This window comes from Corvus brachyrhynchos, unplaced genomic scaffold, assembly GCF_000691975.1.
Source record: "Corvus brachyrhynchos isolate BGI_N302 unplaced genomic scaffold, ASM69197v1 scaffold142, whole genome shotgun sequence".
In the NCBI taxonomy this organism is placed as follows: Eukaryota; Metazoa; Chordata; class Aves; order Passeriformes; family Corvidae; genus Corvus; species Corvus brachyrhynchos.
In genome coordinates, this window is record NW_008237226.1 from 10511586 (window position 1) to 10531235 (window position 19650).

At 35.7% G+C, this 19650-nt stretch overlaps 1 protein-coding gene across 8 annotated transcripts in view; it reads right to left on the minus strand.

Annotated features, from left to right (window-relative positions):
• SNX13 (sorting nexin 13) overlaps positions 1–19650 on the minus strand; it is a 66536-nt gene that overhangs the window by 17100 nt on the left and 29786 nt on the right. For 5 of the 8 annotated variants that reach the window (XR_001860324.1, XM_017729377.1, XM_017729373.1 and 2 more), the window contains exons 4-17: positions 19181–19270; positions 18600–18721; positions 16180–16301; positions 15932–16033; positions 15179–15267; positions 14636–14719; positions 12150–12288; positions 11606–11694; positions 10856–10955; positions 9250–9443; positions 8103–8207; positions 6593–6725; positions 5814–5851; positions 1392–1461 (exon numbers count right to left, since the gene is read on the minus strand). Coding sequence is in view for 7 of the 8 variants with exons in the window: in XM_017729377.1 (XP_017584866.1) it covers positions 1392–1461; positions 5814–5851; positions 6593–6725; positions 8103–8207; positions 9250–9443; positions 10856–10955; positions 11606–11694; positions 12150–12288; positions 14636–14719; positions 15179–15267; positions 15932–16033; positions 16180–16301; positions 18600–18721; positions 19181–19270 (1477 nt within the window). In the remaining variant the exon portion in view is untranslated. The remainder of the gene's footprint in view (positions 1–1391; positions 1462–5813; positions 5852–6592; positions 6726–8102; positions 8208–9249; positions 9444–10855; positions 10956–11605; positions 11695–12149; positions 12289–14635; positions 14720–15178; positions 15268–15931; positions 16034–16179; positions 16302–18599; positions 18722–19180; positions 19271–19650) is intronic. The other 3 variants (XM_008629956.2, XM_017729376.1, XM_017729375.1) reach the window with 2 other exon arrangements.

Here is a 19650-nt window from a genome sequence, read left to right on the forward strand (position 1 = left end):
GTGCGGAACCCCCAAGGCAAAGAGCAGGCAGTCAGGATGGCGCCAGAAGACTGCCCAGAGAGTGGAACCAGAAACGCCCAGCCCCACAGATGCTGCACAAGCCCTGTCCTCTACGTTCACATTGACCACTTGGCCCTGCAGCCACCAGACTACATCTCAGGGGCACTGCTAAGTGGCACCTTTAGGAGAACGACTTCAGGCAGAAAAAGAAAGAAGTTCTGCTGCCCCTTATGTCTTAGCCTCTTAATTAGTATTTATTTTGCAACCCAAGACAATGTGAATTCTGCAACACACAGATATAATCCTGCTTGTATACAACCTTCAAGCACAGTAAAGGATATTAACTGGCAGAGAAAAAGAACCTGCTCACAGATGCAGTTTAATACTATCTTGCAATACAAACCTGTACATATCTCCTGTTACACCTGGAGCATTATGTATTCACAGAGTCAGGCTGATAGTTATCCATACAGACTGCCATCTATAAATTTTACAGTTCGTGTCGTTCTAAGTTTACCTTTTTTTCTTAAGTCAAAAAGATGAAACTTCTACATTTAATTCAGAAAAGAAGTATCACGTCATTTTAACAAAAAAGCAGAATTTGATTCTTATTTTCCCCTTTCCCCGAGGACTGACTACCATGACACTTGGATTGCACACTGCTCTCACACTGAGTTGGAATAAGTTTAATTAAAATGTAAAGTAGCTGAATGCTTGCTGACAGCATGTGTCCACCATATAAATGCATAGATTTAAAAGTGTGTTGCATAGTAAAATCTACTAAAAAAAGTATCTGAAGATCACTATTTAATTACCCAATGCAATCTCATTTAACTAGAGTATTTGCAAATAATAGCTGAGATTTTTTTATTTACTCTCATGTAATAAAGAAAAGTAATTTCTTTCTAGACAAAGTTTTTTAAAAGATAACCAAAAATGCCATCACCATAAGGACAGAAGTCACTTCCTTAAACTAAGTCAGGAAGCACAAAGAATAAGGGAAAATATTATACTAAGAAAATCAAACAGTCAAACATTATAACTTTGTGACTAGAAAGAGAGATGCCTTTCAGAATTTTTTTAAATAATTGCTAAAATAAATCCTACTCAATATTAAGTTTAATGAATGATTCTCCAGCAATAAAAGCAGTAAAAATAATAATAATACCATAAACCATAAAAATTAAATGACACTTTAACTACAGATACATAGTCTGTGACCTACAGAAGAAATAGTGTAAAGATTTCCACAAGGACTTAATGGAAAATATGAATTCAAATGTTTTATGAGGTCAGAAAAAGAGAAAATCAGGATTTCAAGGACCTGTAATATTACAAAACTCAAAGTAAATGGTGGGAAAAAAGTAAGCAGACATAACAGATTCACTTACCAGTATCTGAGATGTATGCATGGAGCTGAACTGTCTCATCAGAAGGGACATTTGAAAGGTCATCTAAGGACTGCAGAGTGGGGGACATAATGGAGGAGGAAAAAATGGGAAAAAATATGATCAGAAATACATTGTATTTGAGAAGTGTTTTGATTAATCTAATTTTCAAACTTCCAGTTCACTACACTAAAAGCTTAGTGCACTGTAACAATGCAGGTGTTTGTACTACCTGGTTACCAAAGCTGTTCTTTTGCACAATATAGGGCCTTTCATTTCCCCCATCATTTTCACACATAGTTTTGTGACCACTCATATTTGATCAAACATATTTGCCACTTTGGTTTGATATCTCAACTCTAATGGAAGTACAGCTACAAATGGTCTTTTACTGAGCATTAGGAAAGAAAAAAAAAAAATAGACCTAAAGCAGAAAATCTTCCCAGCAACTGAGGAGATACAGATGTTGTTTAACAGGTCTTTTAGTTTTTACCGTCACATCATTCTGTTTTCTTTCAAATGTCTTTACACACTGCATAGATGTTACACAGCAGTAGAAACCAGAAGTTTTTCTGCTTTATGTAAAAAAAACCAGCCAACATTTTTCTCAGGAATACTTTCCATCGTAAAAAATGAACAGGTACATCCTCAGCTAGTTAATGCTCTGTCTCGATATCTAATAATTACTGGGATCAAAAGAAGCCTAATGGGTCTTTTAGAGAAGCTTTGCTTTTAGTTAAAATTAATACATCTGATTACTAAGATTTAACATAATCAAGACTGTTGAAAGACTTGCAGACTCAACTGAAAAAACAGAGGATGGGCCATTACGCATCCTAATCTTAAATTACCAGGTTAAAAAAAAAAGAGTTGGAGCTACCTAAGTAGAATTCACAGGCACTGGGATCCCAGTTACTTTATGTATTTTTCTCCAGAATTCTAAAATTCTTCAAAGAAACACATTCAGAATAAATATAGCTATCTGCCATCTTGTATAATTTAACCAAGCCGGTTCAATAGTGACTTACCACAAAAAGTTACCTAGAATGGGACTTACTGATTAGCAGTGCCATACCCGTATCAAACTAAAACTCTACCTACATCAATTCAGTTTCTAAATCTACTCTGTATTCTTAAACATAGAACAATATATGAGATTATAACCAAAAGATACGCTGGACTTGAAAACATGACTTATTTAAAGACTCTGCTCTTGCTCCTTCTTCATCAACTCCACAATATCCCAACATAATACTCCACTCCTTCCTCCTCTAGTTCTCTACAAGGAATGGCTCTTCTCTACCTCAACCACCTCAGCCAGTCTCTGCCTAAATGTCTACTACAGAAGGCAAGGGAAATAACATTTCTGTGATAAAGTCTAGGTACCGAATAGAAGGCAGCTTTAAAGTGTCTGAATACATGTTACAGTAGGGAGTCTCCTGAATATCTTTATCACACAGCTTGTAGACTTAAAGTACTAAGGTCCCAGACTGAGAGAAGGTAGAAGAAAGAAAAGCCCTTTTGGGAAATCTGTTTTGCCACTACATTCTATAGTGCTAAAAGTTTATGTCTGTCGAATGGCAGAACAGATGAATTTATGCAGAAATATTTTGACAGTAGACATCATCTTTACCTCAAGAACTTCCCAATCTTTAAGTTACTGGATGCTAGAGAGTATTCTGGTAAAGTAGCACCATAAGTAGGCTGTTCCTTTAATCTTTACACTTGCTTTCAGTCAATTGTTGGACACAGGACTCTGACTTAGGCCATTCTTGAGCAAGTCCCTTGGACAGCAATGACCCTGCAAATTGTGCTGCTCTATATTGCAGTGTCCAGTTTAGAAGCAGAATATCACCTGAGACTGGCTAACAGCAGGCATTTGTGGAAGCTTGAATAAAGTAAGTACTTCGTATTCTGAAAGCTCTAAGATTTGATTATCAATAAGATAGAAGGGATGTGATGTTATAAAAGAAGACAAGTAACTGTCAACTGCTCAAGCATTTTGTTTGCTACAAAATACGGACATTAAGGTACGGTTGTATTTTTTTAAAGGCATAATTACTTCTTGTTTTCCTGCTTCCCTTCACTGTCACTCAAGTTCAGATTTCTTTGTGATTACTGACTGGGGTTCAAGCTAATGACTGCCAAAAGTTCAACCCGGCCACTTCTGCTGCCCTTTAAGGTCTTGGATAGGTAACACTGGTGTAACTTCTTCTATTTACTCAGTGCAAAGCTCCCATTATGGATCCTTTAGAGAAAATCTGCAAGTCTATAAATATTAACAGTGGTTTTATACTCCCAAAATGTGACCTACTGATTTAATATAGTAATGTATCAAATCAAAAGGCAGAAATTAAGATATTTTGGTACAACAACTTTTCCTCAAAACAGTTTTGAGCCTGTCTTCCAAATTCTTCCAGTGGAAGTATGAACTGCAGGCAATTTATTTTACAATACAAACTTTAGGAAACACTCAACTGCTGTGGCAAGGCACTATACAGCAACAATTAATACAAGTAAATTAAAATGTTGAAACCTGAACAGATAACAAAACAGACAGACATTTAATATGAGCTAGTATCTCTGCCATTAAATACATTCACAGGAGCACAAGTTAATTAAAAACCTAAAAATATCACATCATATCACAACTCAATCTTATTTAATACATTGTCATTAGCTACAAGTACAGAAATTCCCTGACCATTGAAGTAACCTCTCCAAGGTCTATTTTTCTTATGTAACGGACTAACACAAGGGAGTCAAACTATGTGTACAGAAATTTACACTTGACATGGAATTCAGCCAGCAAAAACTAATCTACCAGTATTCAAACACCTGTAAAAGCACTGAACACCTGGACTACTTTTGTGTGGTCCATATTGTTCTTTTCTGAACAATATGGACTACAGAAAAGCAAAAGTAGTTCTGCATAAAGAGAAATTTACTTATGTATTTCTGCTAGAACGTTCCTAACTCTTTTGAATAAATGTAGTATTCTATAAATACCCTTGTCACAACAAAAACAAAAGTCAAGACTTTGAAGAGTCCCATGAAAATACCTATTTGTATTGTAACAGTGCTTGATGAAGACTTTAGGACTTTCTAACTTAGCTTGGAAAGTCACATGAAATGAAGCAGCAGATAACCACCAGCCAGATGAGCCACCACAATGACAAATCCATAAAATTAACTCTGATATGTCACAACATTATTAGAAAGAGTACTTAGAAAGATATTTGAAAGATCTTTTAAAGAGATTAGTCAGTTAAAAGACTCTTGTGAAAAGTTACCAGAATTGTATGTAAATTCATAAAAAACATGGCTAAATTAAGTTTTTCTTCTGCATCTACCAGGAGTTTGCATAAATTGTATCAGCTAAACACCTCCCTTTTTCTTTGCATTTCAAAATGTAAACAACAGGAAAATAGTAGGAAAGAAAATCCCAATTTAAATGAAAAAACACCCAAAACCCACAAAAAACCAAACCCCATAAACAACCAACCCCCACACCGAAATACATTTACATTAATGTTACGTGTATTCCTTCAGAATCCTTCATTCCTTTTGCATGCAAGCAGGATCTTATCAAATGCAGTAAAACTCCTAAGGAGCTATAGCACCTTCCAAGAACAAACTAGAAGGGCCCAGGCATCATGCAAGTCAGGAAATTGCATGTAGATTGTAAATCTCTATGTAAACCTTCACAAAACTAAAACGTTTGGAAACATACTCTGATATGCTCAACTGAACCTTCTGCACCTTGTGGCTCAGCTACACACTGTCTACAGAAACATGGGGAGGATAGATATCAAACTTTTTATGATTTTTCCTTTTTAAGTAACTGTATTTGCATTTTTGGTTTAGGTACGCTCATTTAACGAAGGAAAGGTTTTGACAAACTGACACAGGTCAAGAACCACTTACAAAATTGAACTTGAAATTGGTCAGATTAAAAAACAAAGACTGATGCCTGGAATGAACTCCAGATACTTTAATGTTTCCAAATCAAGCCTTAATGAGAAAAAAAAAAAAAATCAACCAACAAAAATGTAATAAATTGCACATTTTACAGTCTATTTGAATTTAATCCTTCAAGGATTTGTTTTCACCTATTACTATGTAACCCCAAATTTATATCTATTTAATAAAACCAAACAGGGATATAAACTGACGCTTTCCATAAATTAACTGTTTCTGTGAGAAACAATGTAAAATTTCATCAAACGTGGGAAAAGACAAAAGGAGAAGTTTTATCTTACAGAGTAATTAATAACCTGTGTGTTTCAATTTGATTCAAGAACTTTTTCAGAAATTCAACTGCAGTGAAGTAAAACTGTAATGTACATAAGTTAATCTGTTTTATCACTCTTTCTCTACTGTTGAGGAGAAAAAAATAATTAAAAAAAAAATCCAAGCACTTACCAGATTTATGCTGCCAGTAGGAGACCCATTAAAAGATTCTGGGAGCAGTGAGGAAAAGAAAAGGAAAAAACAGGTTAGAAGATTTTCCCCCATTGTAGGGCCACACATAAATAAAATGCATCCACAAAACATTATGGAAAAAGGAAGGACAACTTTGGCACTGGACAAATGCTGCACGCAACATGCAAGCGTTTCAAATTTCCAATAAAGATACCTAAAGAAATATAAGTTTATAAAGATACAGATCCTAAATAAATACTTCAGATAACATTTTTTTAAGTTTATATCTCCACTGATACTGCTTCATTAAGGAGCTAGTTTAATAGTGAAAAATTTCCACTGGATTTGTACTTCAGTTAACAAGAACAATGATTTTACTTGCTTTAGAAAGATGCATCTCCTATGTATACTTTCCATTTCTATTTCCAGAGAGGAGTAGAGTTATGTATTAAAAGACCACAATATATTGAAGAGCTTTAAATACTTTAAAAGAAGAAAGTAGAATGGAAGAATTGCCTATTTGTTTAAATGACAAACTTGTTACCAAGACCTGACAAGAATTTCTATGAGATTAATAAACTTACTACAAGGAAAACCCTGTGTGAGTCCTAAAACAATTTACACACAAAAGCACAAGCAAGAAATATTAATTTAAATATCAGAGACACCATAGGAAGTATTTAATTTTCTAAAAACTGTGTGGATAATTATTTTATTTTCGTTTTAAAGCAGAGAAAAGAATGGTCCCAGGAAATACCCTTTAGAGATACAGAGCTCACCTCCTTCACCATCATCTGATCCTCTGAAACTGGGATCCTTCAGCATATCCAGCTCGGCTAACATACGCACATACAACACATTCTGCTTGAACGAAGGGTAGAACCTCTCATCTCGCAGCATCAACTCATACACCTTATTGAAACAAAAACGCTAACTTCAGAAACACTTTTTCCATTTTTCAATTGACCAGACTAGTTTTCATAAATTTTACTTGAACAAGAAGTATCTGTGCATACGTGTCTCTGACTTAACGAAAAGGTTCTGAGAACTCATTGTGCCAGAAGTATAACACAGTCTCAGAAAATATCTAACTACTCAGTCGTGCACATCTAGGAAGGGAAATAGCACAACAGCTGCAAATGCTTCTGTCCTCTGCTCTTAACCCTTCCAATTGCACTATAAACCTATCTGGTCTTTATCCATTTAATAAAAGGTTATCTCAGTCCTTCCTTGTGGATAAACCATAAACATAGACCTGCAAATACTTAGGGCAGGAGGTGAGAAGAGGGAAAGAAAGGGAAGGAAGATACCATACGTGACCTTTGCGACAATTTCCAGTTTAGCCAATACAATATAGCCCTAACACTCAAAGAATTAACCACACCAGCTCAAACAATTTACCTTCACAGCCTATACAACGTATATCATGCATCACTGTTCAAGTACTATCATCTGGTACAAATAGAAAAGAAACCCAATTCAGCCATGTTTGAGGAAGTTCATTTCTTTTGTAACACATGGGAAATTTATACTCTTCAGCAGAATTCACAAGCAAGGCCCTTAACTTACTTTGAGCAACACAGATTTCACAAGGTGTTCATTAGTCTTAAATGTGAGCCTCAAATACAACAGCGTGATTCTAAGTTCTACAGCTCATATCACTAATTTTTAGCATGAATGAGAACATTAAAGTAATGATCTAAAAAAAAAAAAAAATATTTCAGACTGGGTATGTAAGTTACTGCCAGAATATCAATCATTTACTTTTCCTTTTAAAATACATATATTAGACTTGAGTGATAAAGTCTACATATGCAGGTAGTAAAAATACTGGTTTTTTCATCCGTACTTGCTGCTTCACTGGGCAAGTTTGCAGAAACAGATCAGCCAGAATAATTTCTGGGAACAACTATAGAATTTAATATGGGACCATTACATTCACCTTTGGAAAAGAGAAGTAAAACTGGACGAAAATGGTACGTCTTATTTAGTCTACTCATAATGTTTTTCTTAAATTGGTGCATTAACACAAATAAAAATATGATAGCTCTAAACTGTGCTTCATATTTAGGTTCATACAGGACACCTACTCCTGTCTACTGCTTTGAAAACTATGGGCTAACAAACAGCAAAGCAAAAGCTGACAATTTAGAGTGTGTTTTCCATAGAATAGAAAAATGGTAACACAGGTTTTAGGTGTTTTACTTCCTTCTTTTTTAGTATCTGTAATTATGTTTTATACTCTATAGCATTAACAGTTCTTATGAAATAAAGGACAATAGAGTATACCTTTCTCTGAATGTCATCAAAGATTTCAGGTGTTGGATCCTCATGGTTCAGTGTTTCTGCAAGTTTTGCTACTAAGTTGTCATCAATATTAACTCTTGGAGATGCCTGTCATAGAGATCTAAATCAACTTTTGCAGCATAAAATTAAGAAAGTTCTACTTTCACAAATAAAATCCAATGCAATGCTGCAACTCTCTAAGTAAATTAAATTTCTTCTTCACAAATATCTCTATAACTGTCTAGAACATACAACAGGAGTCAGATCCCCTCCAGCCCCAAATTAAGTTCAGAGTTTGTATTAAAACTTCGAAGTTTCACAATTAAACACTAGGAATTGCCTCAAAAAAAATTGTGTAAACATTTTGAAGCAGTACCTAAATGAGATTTACTCAGACTTAAAAACAGTTTTTATTTTTGAAAAAAGATTTAGATTCAGAAATTAAGAACAAGCCAATAAAAAAGTAACAGGATAAAGTCCTGAAACATCTGAGGAAAGGCTAACAGTTTGTTAACTCTGCCCATTTCTGAGTGAGAGGTGAATTTTCTGCACACACAAATTAAGAAGAAAGATGTTTTGTGAATACAAGTTGACGAGTGGTTTCTTTCACAGAGAATCCATTACTGCCTGTTGCAAGACATCCAATGGTGATATTTGAGCAATTTACACAAACAGTTGTAGAGAGGCACGGGAAGCGATTTCATTTGATAACTCAATCTTAATCCAAGTTTGGACAAATATTCGGTTCCATTTTTGTATAAACACTTCTTAAGGGGGCAAGGCAAGGGTGGAGGGCAGAATAAAAGGAAGGAAAAGGACAGCATATGCAGAAAGACACTTTTATTCTGTCTTTGCATTGTCTCTAGTTTGTCTATTCTAAAAAGTCAACTTCTCAGGAACACGTTCAGTGCTTTTGACAGGACAGTCAGTGGCAATATGAGCCTTTAAAATGGGGGGAACACAAAAGAGGAAGACTTTCTTACTGCTTGACATAAGGAGAGAGAGAAGATACACAAGTAATAGTGTAAATGTCAACATGTAAGCAACTTGTGCTATATAACAACCATTTTATATTAACTTAGTCATAACTGCAAAGAAGTATCTGAACAAAGAATAAACACCAAATATTTCAGAATTAAGTTATTCCTACCTTTTCTGATAAATATTGCTCATAAACTCCAAATGCAGCTGCTCTTAATAGACCCTTGGTCTGATTAGTCTGATGTTTTCCATCTTTCTGCCGGCTTTGAAGTACCTCCAGCTGTTGCTGTGCTGTAACCCTGTATCCTTCCACTGTCATCCAGAAAAACAGATGTGCTTGGCCACCAATCTGCTGCATGTAATCTACAGAAAACAGACACCACACGACCCTGGTTACTGTGGTACATCCTGGAATAGGAATTCTCTGTGATGTTGACTACAAATGAACACCAGGAGCTGGTTATACATCTGGAATACTTACCATATACAGTCAATTAAAAACATACTATATACACATTGGCAATAATCACTAAAAAAACGTGAGAGCAAAGTCTAGGAACGAAGCACTGAATCCTCACATGCACATGTAAGAAGAGAATCCACTGTTACCACGTGAATATAACAGGTTTGTACAGCATGATACAAATGAAGTTCAAACCGAATTTTTAAAAAGCAGGTTCTTAGAATCATAGGATCATTTAGGTTGGAAAAGATGTTCAAGACTGCCAATCTACCACTTCCAAGTCCACCACTAAACCACGCTCCTAAGCACTACATCTACATGTCTTTTAAATACCTCCAGGCATGGTGACTTAACTACTTCCCTGGGCAGCCTGTCAAGTTAATGCTTCACCTTTTTGGTGAAGAAATGTTTTCTAATACTCAATCTAAACCTCATCTGGCACATCTTGAAGCAGTTTCCTCTTACCCTGTTGCTAGCTGCCTAGGAGAAGAGACCAGTCTCCACCTCACTACGGCCTCGTTTCAGGTAGTTGTAGAAAGTAATAAGGTCCCTCCTGAGCATCCGTTTCTCCAGCCTAAAGAACCCCAGCTCCTTCAACCACTCTGCCTAAGACCTGTGCTTCAGCACCTCAATGTCTTTCTTGTAGTGAAGGTCCCAAAAATTCAACACAGGATTTGAGGTGTGGCCTCACCACTGCCCTGGTCCTGCTGGCCACACTATTGCTGATCCAAGCCAGTATGCCATTGGCCTTCTTGGCCACCTGGGCTCACTTCTGGCTCATATTTAGCTGCTGTCAACCAGCACCCCCAGGTGCTTTTCTGCCAGGCAGTTTTCCAGACACCCTGCCCCTAGCCTGTAGTGTTGCCTGGGGTTGACAGAAGTGCAGGACCTGGCACTTGGCCTTGAATCCCATACAATTGATCTTGGACCATCACTCCAGCCTTCTTCCCTCTAGAGAGCCTTTCTGCCCTCCAGCAGACTCCTGCCCAGCTGAAGTATGATCGGCAAACTGACCGAGGGTGTTCATTTCATGCCCAAGACAGCCTCCAACTATCACATCACCCTGTCTGCAAACAACAGGTTCAGACAGGTGCCTTTCTAGGTTGGCTGACTCACCAATTGTGTCAGGAAGTATCTTCCATGAGCTCCAGGAACTTCCTGGACCGTTTCCATCTACTGCATTAAAAGGACTATAACCACCGACAAAACTGATGGATATTCTCACTACTGACATTTAGCAATTCCAAGTACACAGTCCTGTGAGTTAGCATATTCTTTATAAATAAAATACATCAGACAAATTAACACTTACCCATAAAAAACTGTAGTGCAACATTGTCTACCAGAATATGGTCCAGAGGGACTGTGCAAAGTTTTCCAAAGTTTGCTGCCAGTTTCACAGTATCTATTTCCTGTAAGACACAGTTCAGTGTGTTCATAGGCTTCTTTTACATTAAATTTTAAAACCTAAACTTACCACAAAACAGATAGGATAAGAAAAATTACATATAATAAAGTAGCATCTCAATGATTAGCTATTTTCACAATCACTAATAAATGAAGGTCTAGATTAGAAGGTCATGTTCCCATAATTATTTGTCTTCAAAACGGGCTGCAGCTATTTGGCTACATGATAAGGTGGATTTTAAAACTGCTGTTCATGTAATGCTCTACAGGTCAAATTAACCCCAAATCCCTCATCAACAGAGACAGTGGCAGAGAATTAATTAACAAGAACTAATTTCAGCTTTTGATGGGCTGCAGCTCACCACAACTTAAATTCATCTCTGTCACACTTTTTTCTGCCAATATGACATTTCTTGCTGTTACAATAATGCCTTCAGGTCCACCTATAGAATGCTTAATCATTTTAATAGTCAATATATGCAGAATATCACATTATCTTGGAACCACACCCAGGCCAAATTAAGAGAGTCAAAAAGTAAAGCCAAACATACCAACTCTATCAAACAGATAGAGTTATCAAACATGGAAACCAAACAACTAGTCAGTCATTTGCAACCTCACTCTTTCGAAACTAAAAAAAATTTAAAACACTTACTTTTCCTGACTGCAACCTCTGAATTCTTGAATCACATACTTTAATAACATATAATAAACTGTTTATTTGATTTTTTATAGTGTTGATATCTGAAAGCAAAAAAAAGACAATTAAGCAATGCAGATAACTAAATGAAGGCTTGGGGATTTTTTTCAGTTTAAATACCTCACTGATGGAAGTGAACAAGAAGAAATATTTTTCTCTTCCCTTTTTCAGATTAATGGTTAACTGACTACCAGGTTTGATTAATACCTTAAATATTACTGAAATTCAGAACCGTCAGGCAGTTCTGATTTAACTAAAATGCATTTAGCTAACCAAATACTCTATACTTACAAAAAGTAATCAAACACACGCCAACCAACAAAACACTTACGAAAATGAAAATTTGTGTTTTAACACTTCTTATGCAATTTATTTTTTTTTAAATAAAATACTTTATACTATGCTGCATCAGAGCTTTTATTTTCTAATTGTTGCAATATTCTACAGAGATCATGCTGGTAAATGCGTTTAATATTTTGCAAAACCATGCAGCACTAACCATCTCCCACTGTATCTAGAGATCGAAGATACTGCAGCTCTTCACTTGCTTTATCTTTCACTGCTTCCAACTCTCCTATATTATCACTTAATTTAATAATATTCATAAAGGCCTCATAGTTACAGTTGGAATCACGAATCTGAAACACAAAGTTTTACAGTGTAAGTAATGCAAAACAGCTAAAAGCACAAGACATGATTTTTCTTCATGTGAACTAGTTTGATACAGCACTGCAAAGTGGAATTTTGAAAATGATTTTGATGTTTCTAAATCTTCCTTTTGGTACTGAAATTTTACATGAACTAAGAAAGAAAAAGTATGCACAGTCAAAACCTATTTCACACCATCACTTTCTGTTCTCAAGAAGTACAACCCAGACACATGGACAATCCATCAATGTTCTTAATTAAGATCTTCTCCAAAATCTAATTCATCTTCTTCTTATATTATCTCCTAAGCTAAGTGGGCAGAAAACGGTGAGACCACTGAAAGGGTTCAGCTTTACCAAGATCCCATGCAAGTATACACACTCCCAGAGTAATGGCTTCTTAAGATACAAAATTACAAAAAGAGTTAAAACATTCTACAATGTAATCATAACCTACTGAGGGGAAAAACAAGTAAATGACTCTGCTCTGGAACCCTAATTCAGATACCCTGGCAAATACTACTAAGCTAATTAAATACATACTATTTTACCAGTATTGGCAGAGAGTGAACCTGCTCTAGGGACTCAAAGGAATTTGTGCAAGTGAAGGAAGCCTGCTGCGCTGCCAAGATCACTGGAAACTGTGCTGTGAATGCAGCATGGAGATCAGGGGAAGGCTGGCAGCTTTACAACACGTGCACGCAGGTGCTTAGGGTTGAGTTCTAATGTTGTCTTTACCATCTGAAGCCAAAAAAGTCACTTCACCTACATCTCTTAAAAATGCTTACTTTGATATGGAAATGTAATACTTGGTCTGTACCACAGAAGTGCATTTCCATGAGTTGCACGAAGCAGAAAGAATGAAGACTGGATACCATTGATCAAAGTTAATGGAAAAATCTCCCTAGAAATCTCCTTTTATAAGTAAGAGTACAAGGAATACTTGAACTTCAAACATTTTGTAAAAATGTTAATTTCACAGTGAAGAGAGAAGTTTGAATTAACTTCTAATTTTATACGGAAGCTTTATATTTTATTGCAACAGAATTAGTATTGAACTGTGGTATGCCTAGAAACCTGGAATTAAACTTCTCTTTTTCAGAAACTGATTTTTTCATTCAAGTCTGACTTTATGTCAAAGGTTCCAAAAGGAGCCAGGATTTATTTCAGTCATCTCTGCTTCTGACCTTAATTTCTGCAACAATCTCCATTTCATAAGACTTGTATTAAATTTTTTCCTTATCTTTTGCCCAGAACATTTGCTTCTTCATCTCAGAAAGCAATTTTGAAAATTACTTATTTGGGACATCACCATCACAACAGAAAGCTTTATAAAAAACTCAGAATCCTATCTCTGGACGCAGCCAGGGGCAGTGCTCGGTAAATAAATAAAGAACATGCGTAGAAGGAAAAGGGAATCAAAAATTGAGAATTCTGGTCCAGATGAGCAATATTTTTTCTTATTAAAGCTAGGTTCCTGTAGAATAGCAGCATGCAAACTTTTACATGAAATAGAGGAGGCTGGAGTGAAGGAAACATTGTACACGTGCACTTGAATCCATTCCATATTCCATACATAACAAGAACTTTGAAATGGAACGGTATTTTCAGTATAGCATTTGAATGTACACTGTAAGATTAAAATCTACGAATAAAAAGAGAGAAGTTAGGGGGGGAAATTAAAATTGATTCATGAACTATAAAGGATAATAAAGTATAAGAGTAAATATTAACTTGCTCTGCAAAGAATCAGTAATGTTAGTTAAAGCACAATTATTCTATTTATGTTAGCTTTACTATACAATATGACTTTTAAAAGTTATGGGGCTTTTCTTGCGGGTGCATTAGAGAGTTATCAAAGTAAAAAATTTGTTTCTTCCCATTCAGTTGAATTATTTAGGGTTAATACAAACAGTCCTAAAACAATTGCTCTGCAATTCCTTAGCAGAAAGTAAATCTTACTAGTTTTCATTCTTGAGGCCTCTTAAGCTTGAAAGGACAAACTGTAAACACAGTCAGGGGAAAACACTTCCACTGTTACCATACTTCCCGAACAGCCAAGCAGAACAGTCAGAGGAGTGAACTTTACATTCTGTCATACATTTGTCCTCAGTCAGGCAGCTTCTACTGAACAGTCAAAATGAGGAGTGTGGATAATATAGATTCTGTGTCTTTATGTGTGTATAAAATGTAATATAAAGTTCACTGTCTCTGCCAACATAACCAGTGGTAATGCTAATACCAAACATCTGTCCATCATGATTATAGGGAACACAAGTAAAGCTTTATAAGAAAATGTTCTGGAAATATAATTAATTTTAAACATTTTAAATCTTACCATCCATATGACATACTGATTAATATAATCAGGATCACTGAGCTGGTTTATTAATGGAAGAAGAATTCCTCGGGAGAGGATTTCCTAAAAAACAAAAGATAATAGATTATTTTATACACTTACTCATAAAGCTAGTATAACTGCAACAATTTAAACATCACTGCGTAGAGCTTAAAACACAAAAGTGTAATTACAGAAAAAATTTAATAGGCACTACCACATTCTCTTCCAATTAACATTACAAATGCAATTTGTAATTACAACAAATTACAAGAAAAACCTCCCCAAGAAAAAACAACCTCATGAAAAACAACATCCATTTTCTAATGCTTTTCTCATGTTGGTAGAGCTGAAAGAACCTCCAAAAACATTTCGCACAAACTGTTCACTGCTATTAAATACTTATCAAGACTCTACAGCTTTTAAAATACCCTAATATTAAATTAGATCAATTTTAGAAAATAAGAGCAGCAGTTTAGATCTAAAAAAATTTTTTTGACATTAAACCAAAGAATTGGGATGGCTTTTAGAGTCTGTACTTACCCTGACAAAGTATCGCATGATCTTGTTCTGGAAGTCTCCAGGAGGTAGCAATATATACAGTAAAACCTCACACAGATCCCTTAGGAATCCTAGAGAAGGAAAACAAAAACCCCTCAGCACAATTTCATATTCTTTTACTTCATATCTTACCTAATATTATCAAATCCCATAGATAAATCCTTAATTTTGAATTCAAGTATATAATCATTTATCTCTTACAGTCCAAGCATCACAGTAGCAACTTTCAGATGGAATATAAGCATCACTGATGAGAAAGATCTACCTCAAACCCAAGACAACAAAAGCCAAATTCCAAGATAAAAAAAACTCCCAACAACCTAACTCTAATGCATTTTCCTTACATTACACATACGCTTTTTTCCCCCCCCTCCTTCAACACTTTGCCAAAAGAGATAGTGTTTTTTGAAGGAAGACTACAGAATAGTGGTAAGGAAGGCATATCTAACAAAGAGCAGTAAGAATCTGCAAAACCATCCCCTCCCTCCCAGGAAAAAATATTTCTATCTTAAAATTCATCCAATGAAAGGAGGAAGACTTACATATGTACGTGCTTTGTTTTAATTATAGCATTACTATGTACAAACCAGAGGAAATATATATGTATGGTAAATAACCACACTCTGAAAGTCACATGCTAAGATTTAATGCATTTCATATTATGAACACAACTGTTAGTATTTTAGTTTAGTCTCCCATACTAAAATATTTACTCAGAAGATAATATTGAGAGACCTTCTTCATCTTTGGGAGAAGTGCAGACTAGATCACGACAGACTTCTTTTTCCATTTCAACTTCAACCTCAAAGAATGTATCTACAAGTTCCTCAGCTTGATCTATGCAAAAGAAGATTAAAAAAACCATGTTTTTGTCAAGACTGAAAACTTGAGAGCAAACTTGAATTATAAAATAAGGCTAACTGTATTTCACACACAGAAGATACCAGCCTACTCAGACTCAAATAAAAAATATTTCACTTTACCTTTCATCTGATCACCTTTCTCTGCTATCCTTTGCTGAGCTTTTCTGAAAACTCGAAGATGAGTGCCAAAGTCATCAACAAGTCGTGTAGTGAAATAAGGCTGCCAGTCTGTTTCCTTTGACCTATTAGTAAAGGACATCCACGGAAATGAGTTATTTTATTCTGAACACAAAGAACAATAATAAATTTCTGCTTCTCCTTCCTTCCTGCCAAGAGCCACACTGATAGTAAACATGCAAAAGCAAAGAAATAAATCAGTCTCCTAATTGCCTATCCACTGAAAAAACAGATATTGTAAAATATCACTCCTGCACCATATTAATATTAATGTTTGATTTAGCTGAAAGTCAACACTTGCATCTGGAATAGTGTTCTGATTCATGACATTGTCAAATATCTGTGAGAAGTCCTGACATAAACAGTTTACAATGTAAAACTAAAATACTCTCCAGGTCTTTTTCAGCCATACTTCCTACCATTTTGGAAGGCATCTAATCAAAATAATTTTCCTCTGAATTTGAAGAAAATGTACCACTGAGAAAACACACATTTTACATGAAACTAAATGCACTCTAATATTATCAACATTTGACTCCACAGCTTAGATGAGGTACTTAGCATACTCTTCCAACAACACATATAGGTTTAGGTTAGAAAATAGTCACTGTTAGATTTACATAAAATGACTTCCTTAGTGGTGTGAAAAGGATAGAGAAATTTTTATGATATCTGGCCTAACTAGGCAAACTAAAAATGTGATTTTTGCGTTATAGGTTCAATGAATATTGATGCTAGTAATAGCTCTCATCCTGCATTAAGTGTTTTATCGCCTGACCTCTCTCAAGATGCCCACTTTTTTATAGCAGGAATCCTTCTACAACATTTCCTTTTGTTGTGTTTGTTCCCTTACCTACTCTTCTTTCATCAAGAAGAAGCAGAGCTATCCCAAAGGGCAGTCGATCAAACCATTCCTATGGTTTGATCCAGATCCCCCATCCACACAAGACAGAACAGCACAAAACCACTGGGTGGCAGCCTTACACCAGGCTCCCAAAGCTGCAGCCCTCAGGGAACAAAAAATTCTCACTGTACTCATTCTCCCCAGAAGCTGACAGGCTGAATGAAACTATAGGCGATGGTTCTAATCTCAACTGCCTCAGCTATATCCAACTACAGGCATTATAAATACACTACATCATTTTTTCTGCAGACAAAGAGTTGCTGCAGGCCAGTGAAATTGATTTGCTTTGTACAGCAGAACACAACTGCACAGGAGCAGTGACTATTTTTGAAGAGCTATAGTACTGCCGGAAAGAAAAATAAACTTGCTAGAACCTGACCTACTTTGATACAAACTCAGTGTTTGACACTGTCCAATGAAGTAACTTTGCTAAACAAAGAAACACTGAAGCTGGGTAGCCAGGTCCATTTCATGCAATCGTAAGTTTGGCTGCTGTAACACAGTTTATTTAGCATAGCTTTCACTATTTCAATACTGTTTCCTACGATTGTCATTATTTTACTACTAGTAAGATTATATTATAATTAACTTTTCGTTATTAAACCCAGCTCTCTATCTTTGACTCTCACTGTCAGAAAAGCACACTAACCTCCATTTTCAAGAGGGAGGGGATAACAACACCTTAAAATTGCTAAAAAGTGACGAACAACCTCTTGTGCAGAGAAAGCAGGTAACAATAAGCACAGTGGGATGAGTACCAGAAATAAAAACTTTAATAAATGCGTATATGGACATAAAGACACGTGGTACCTGGGCTGAGAAATCAGCCATGCTAAATAAGTGAATTTCCCAGACAAGCTGCTTAATCAAGTAGCAGGAAGTCGGGGAACAGCAGTAGAAATAAGGGGTAAATAAGAAACTACCCACTTGTTCTGAATCAATCCTGTGTTAAAAAAAGTATTTGCATGTGTGGCATTCCATTTCATTCCACAGACTACTATTCTTCTTAAATCACCCATTGTTCTTACATATTGAAGAGCCACACCACTTCTAAAAATCATTTGAGGTGATACATGTGTTGAATTCAGACTTTCAGATTGACTTACCTTGGGAGTAGCACTACTCTGTACATGAAACAGACCTCAATACAAAGAGGCCATGATTCACAAACTTAATGCTTAAGTTGCAAAAAAGAAAAAAAAAAGAAGGCAGTTCAGTGATTTAGACATTAATCTAAATTTTGAAATGGCCATTTTGCAAAAGATCGTGACTACAAGTACCATCATCTCCACTATTTCCCTAAGTGATCAGCAAAAGACTGTACTTCTCACAATCTAATCCTAAATTTTTACATGTTCTTACTGTAAAGGGCACTGAACTATGCTAGTAGATAAACTTAATCATTTATCTACTACCATACAATTCACAGTATATTGATTTAAATAAAAATAAACCTTACCTGGCAGAAAACTGAACAAGTGCATACTGAAGAGCCTGCCTAATTTCCAGAAGAAAGGATTCATCATCACTTAGCGTGTAATACCAATACTGCACATAGTCTCTCAGGGAAAACTGGATTACCTGAAATTGGAAAGGAAAAGAAAAAAAAGAACTAATGACAAAGGACAAAAAAATATACAACAGTTTTTTGTGCCTGATAACGCAATAGCAGTTATCTTAAAAGGTTACCAGAGTGAACAATACTCCCTTACCATTAGGAAACTGGGAGTGAAACAATAAAATTCACACACTGAAACTTCTTATTCATACTGGTTTGCACACCCTGTTTTTATCACTTCTTTTTCAGACTGGTTTGCACATTATGTTTTTATCACCACTACACTGAGAAAATATAATATACTGAAAATATACTCAAATATTGCCCAATATGCTGGCCCATCTCCCATGGTTTTTTCATTTATCACTCTCAAATATGATAAAAGCTTGAAATTCTATTTGTCACTCAACTACTTCTGTATTACATAGTCAATACCTGCAAAGAAAATAAAAGTAGGTTAAATAGTCCTGGTTAGAACTTACCTGTTGCAAAGGCTCATCAATTATGTTCGCACCTGTCAGTCTTCTGTCAATCTTAATAGGTCTGGCTTCACGTTTCATTTCTTCTATGCACTTGAAAGAGATTGGGAAATGTAACTTTGTAGGATTTAGCTCTAATTAAAAAACAGCTCTACTGTTTATGACATATATATACACACTTCCAGTAATGACCTTATATATTTTCCCTATTATTATAATTTATAGAGAAGATATAATCATAGAATCACAGGATTATATAGGTTGGAAGGTGTAGTTCAACACCCCTGCAATGAGCAGGGACATCTTCAACTACATCACCTTGCTCAGAGTCCTGTTCAACCTGACCTGGAATGTTTCCAGGGATGGGGCATCCATCCACCACAATATTTTCTGTGTTTTTCACTATATAGTACATAATGATGAGGACCTCCTGAAAACCTACTTCTTGCTTATTATAAAGGAGTAAGTGTTTG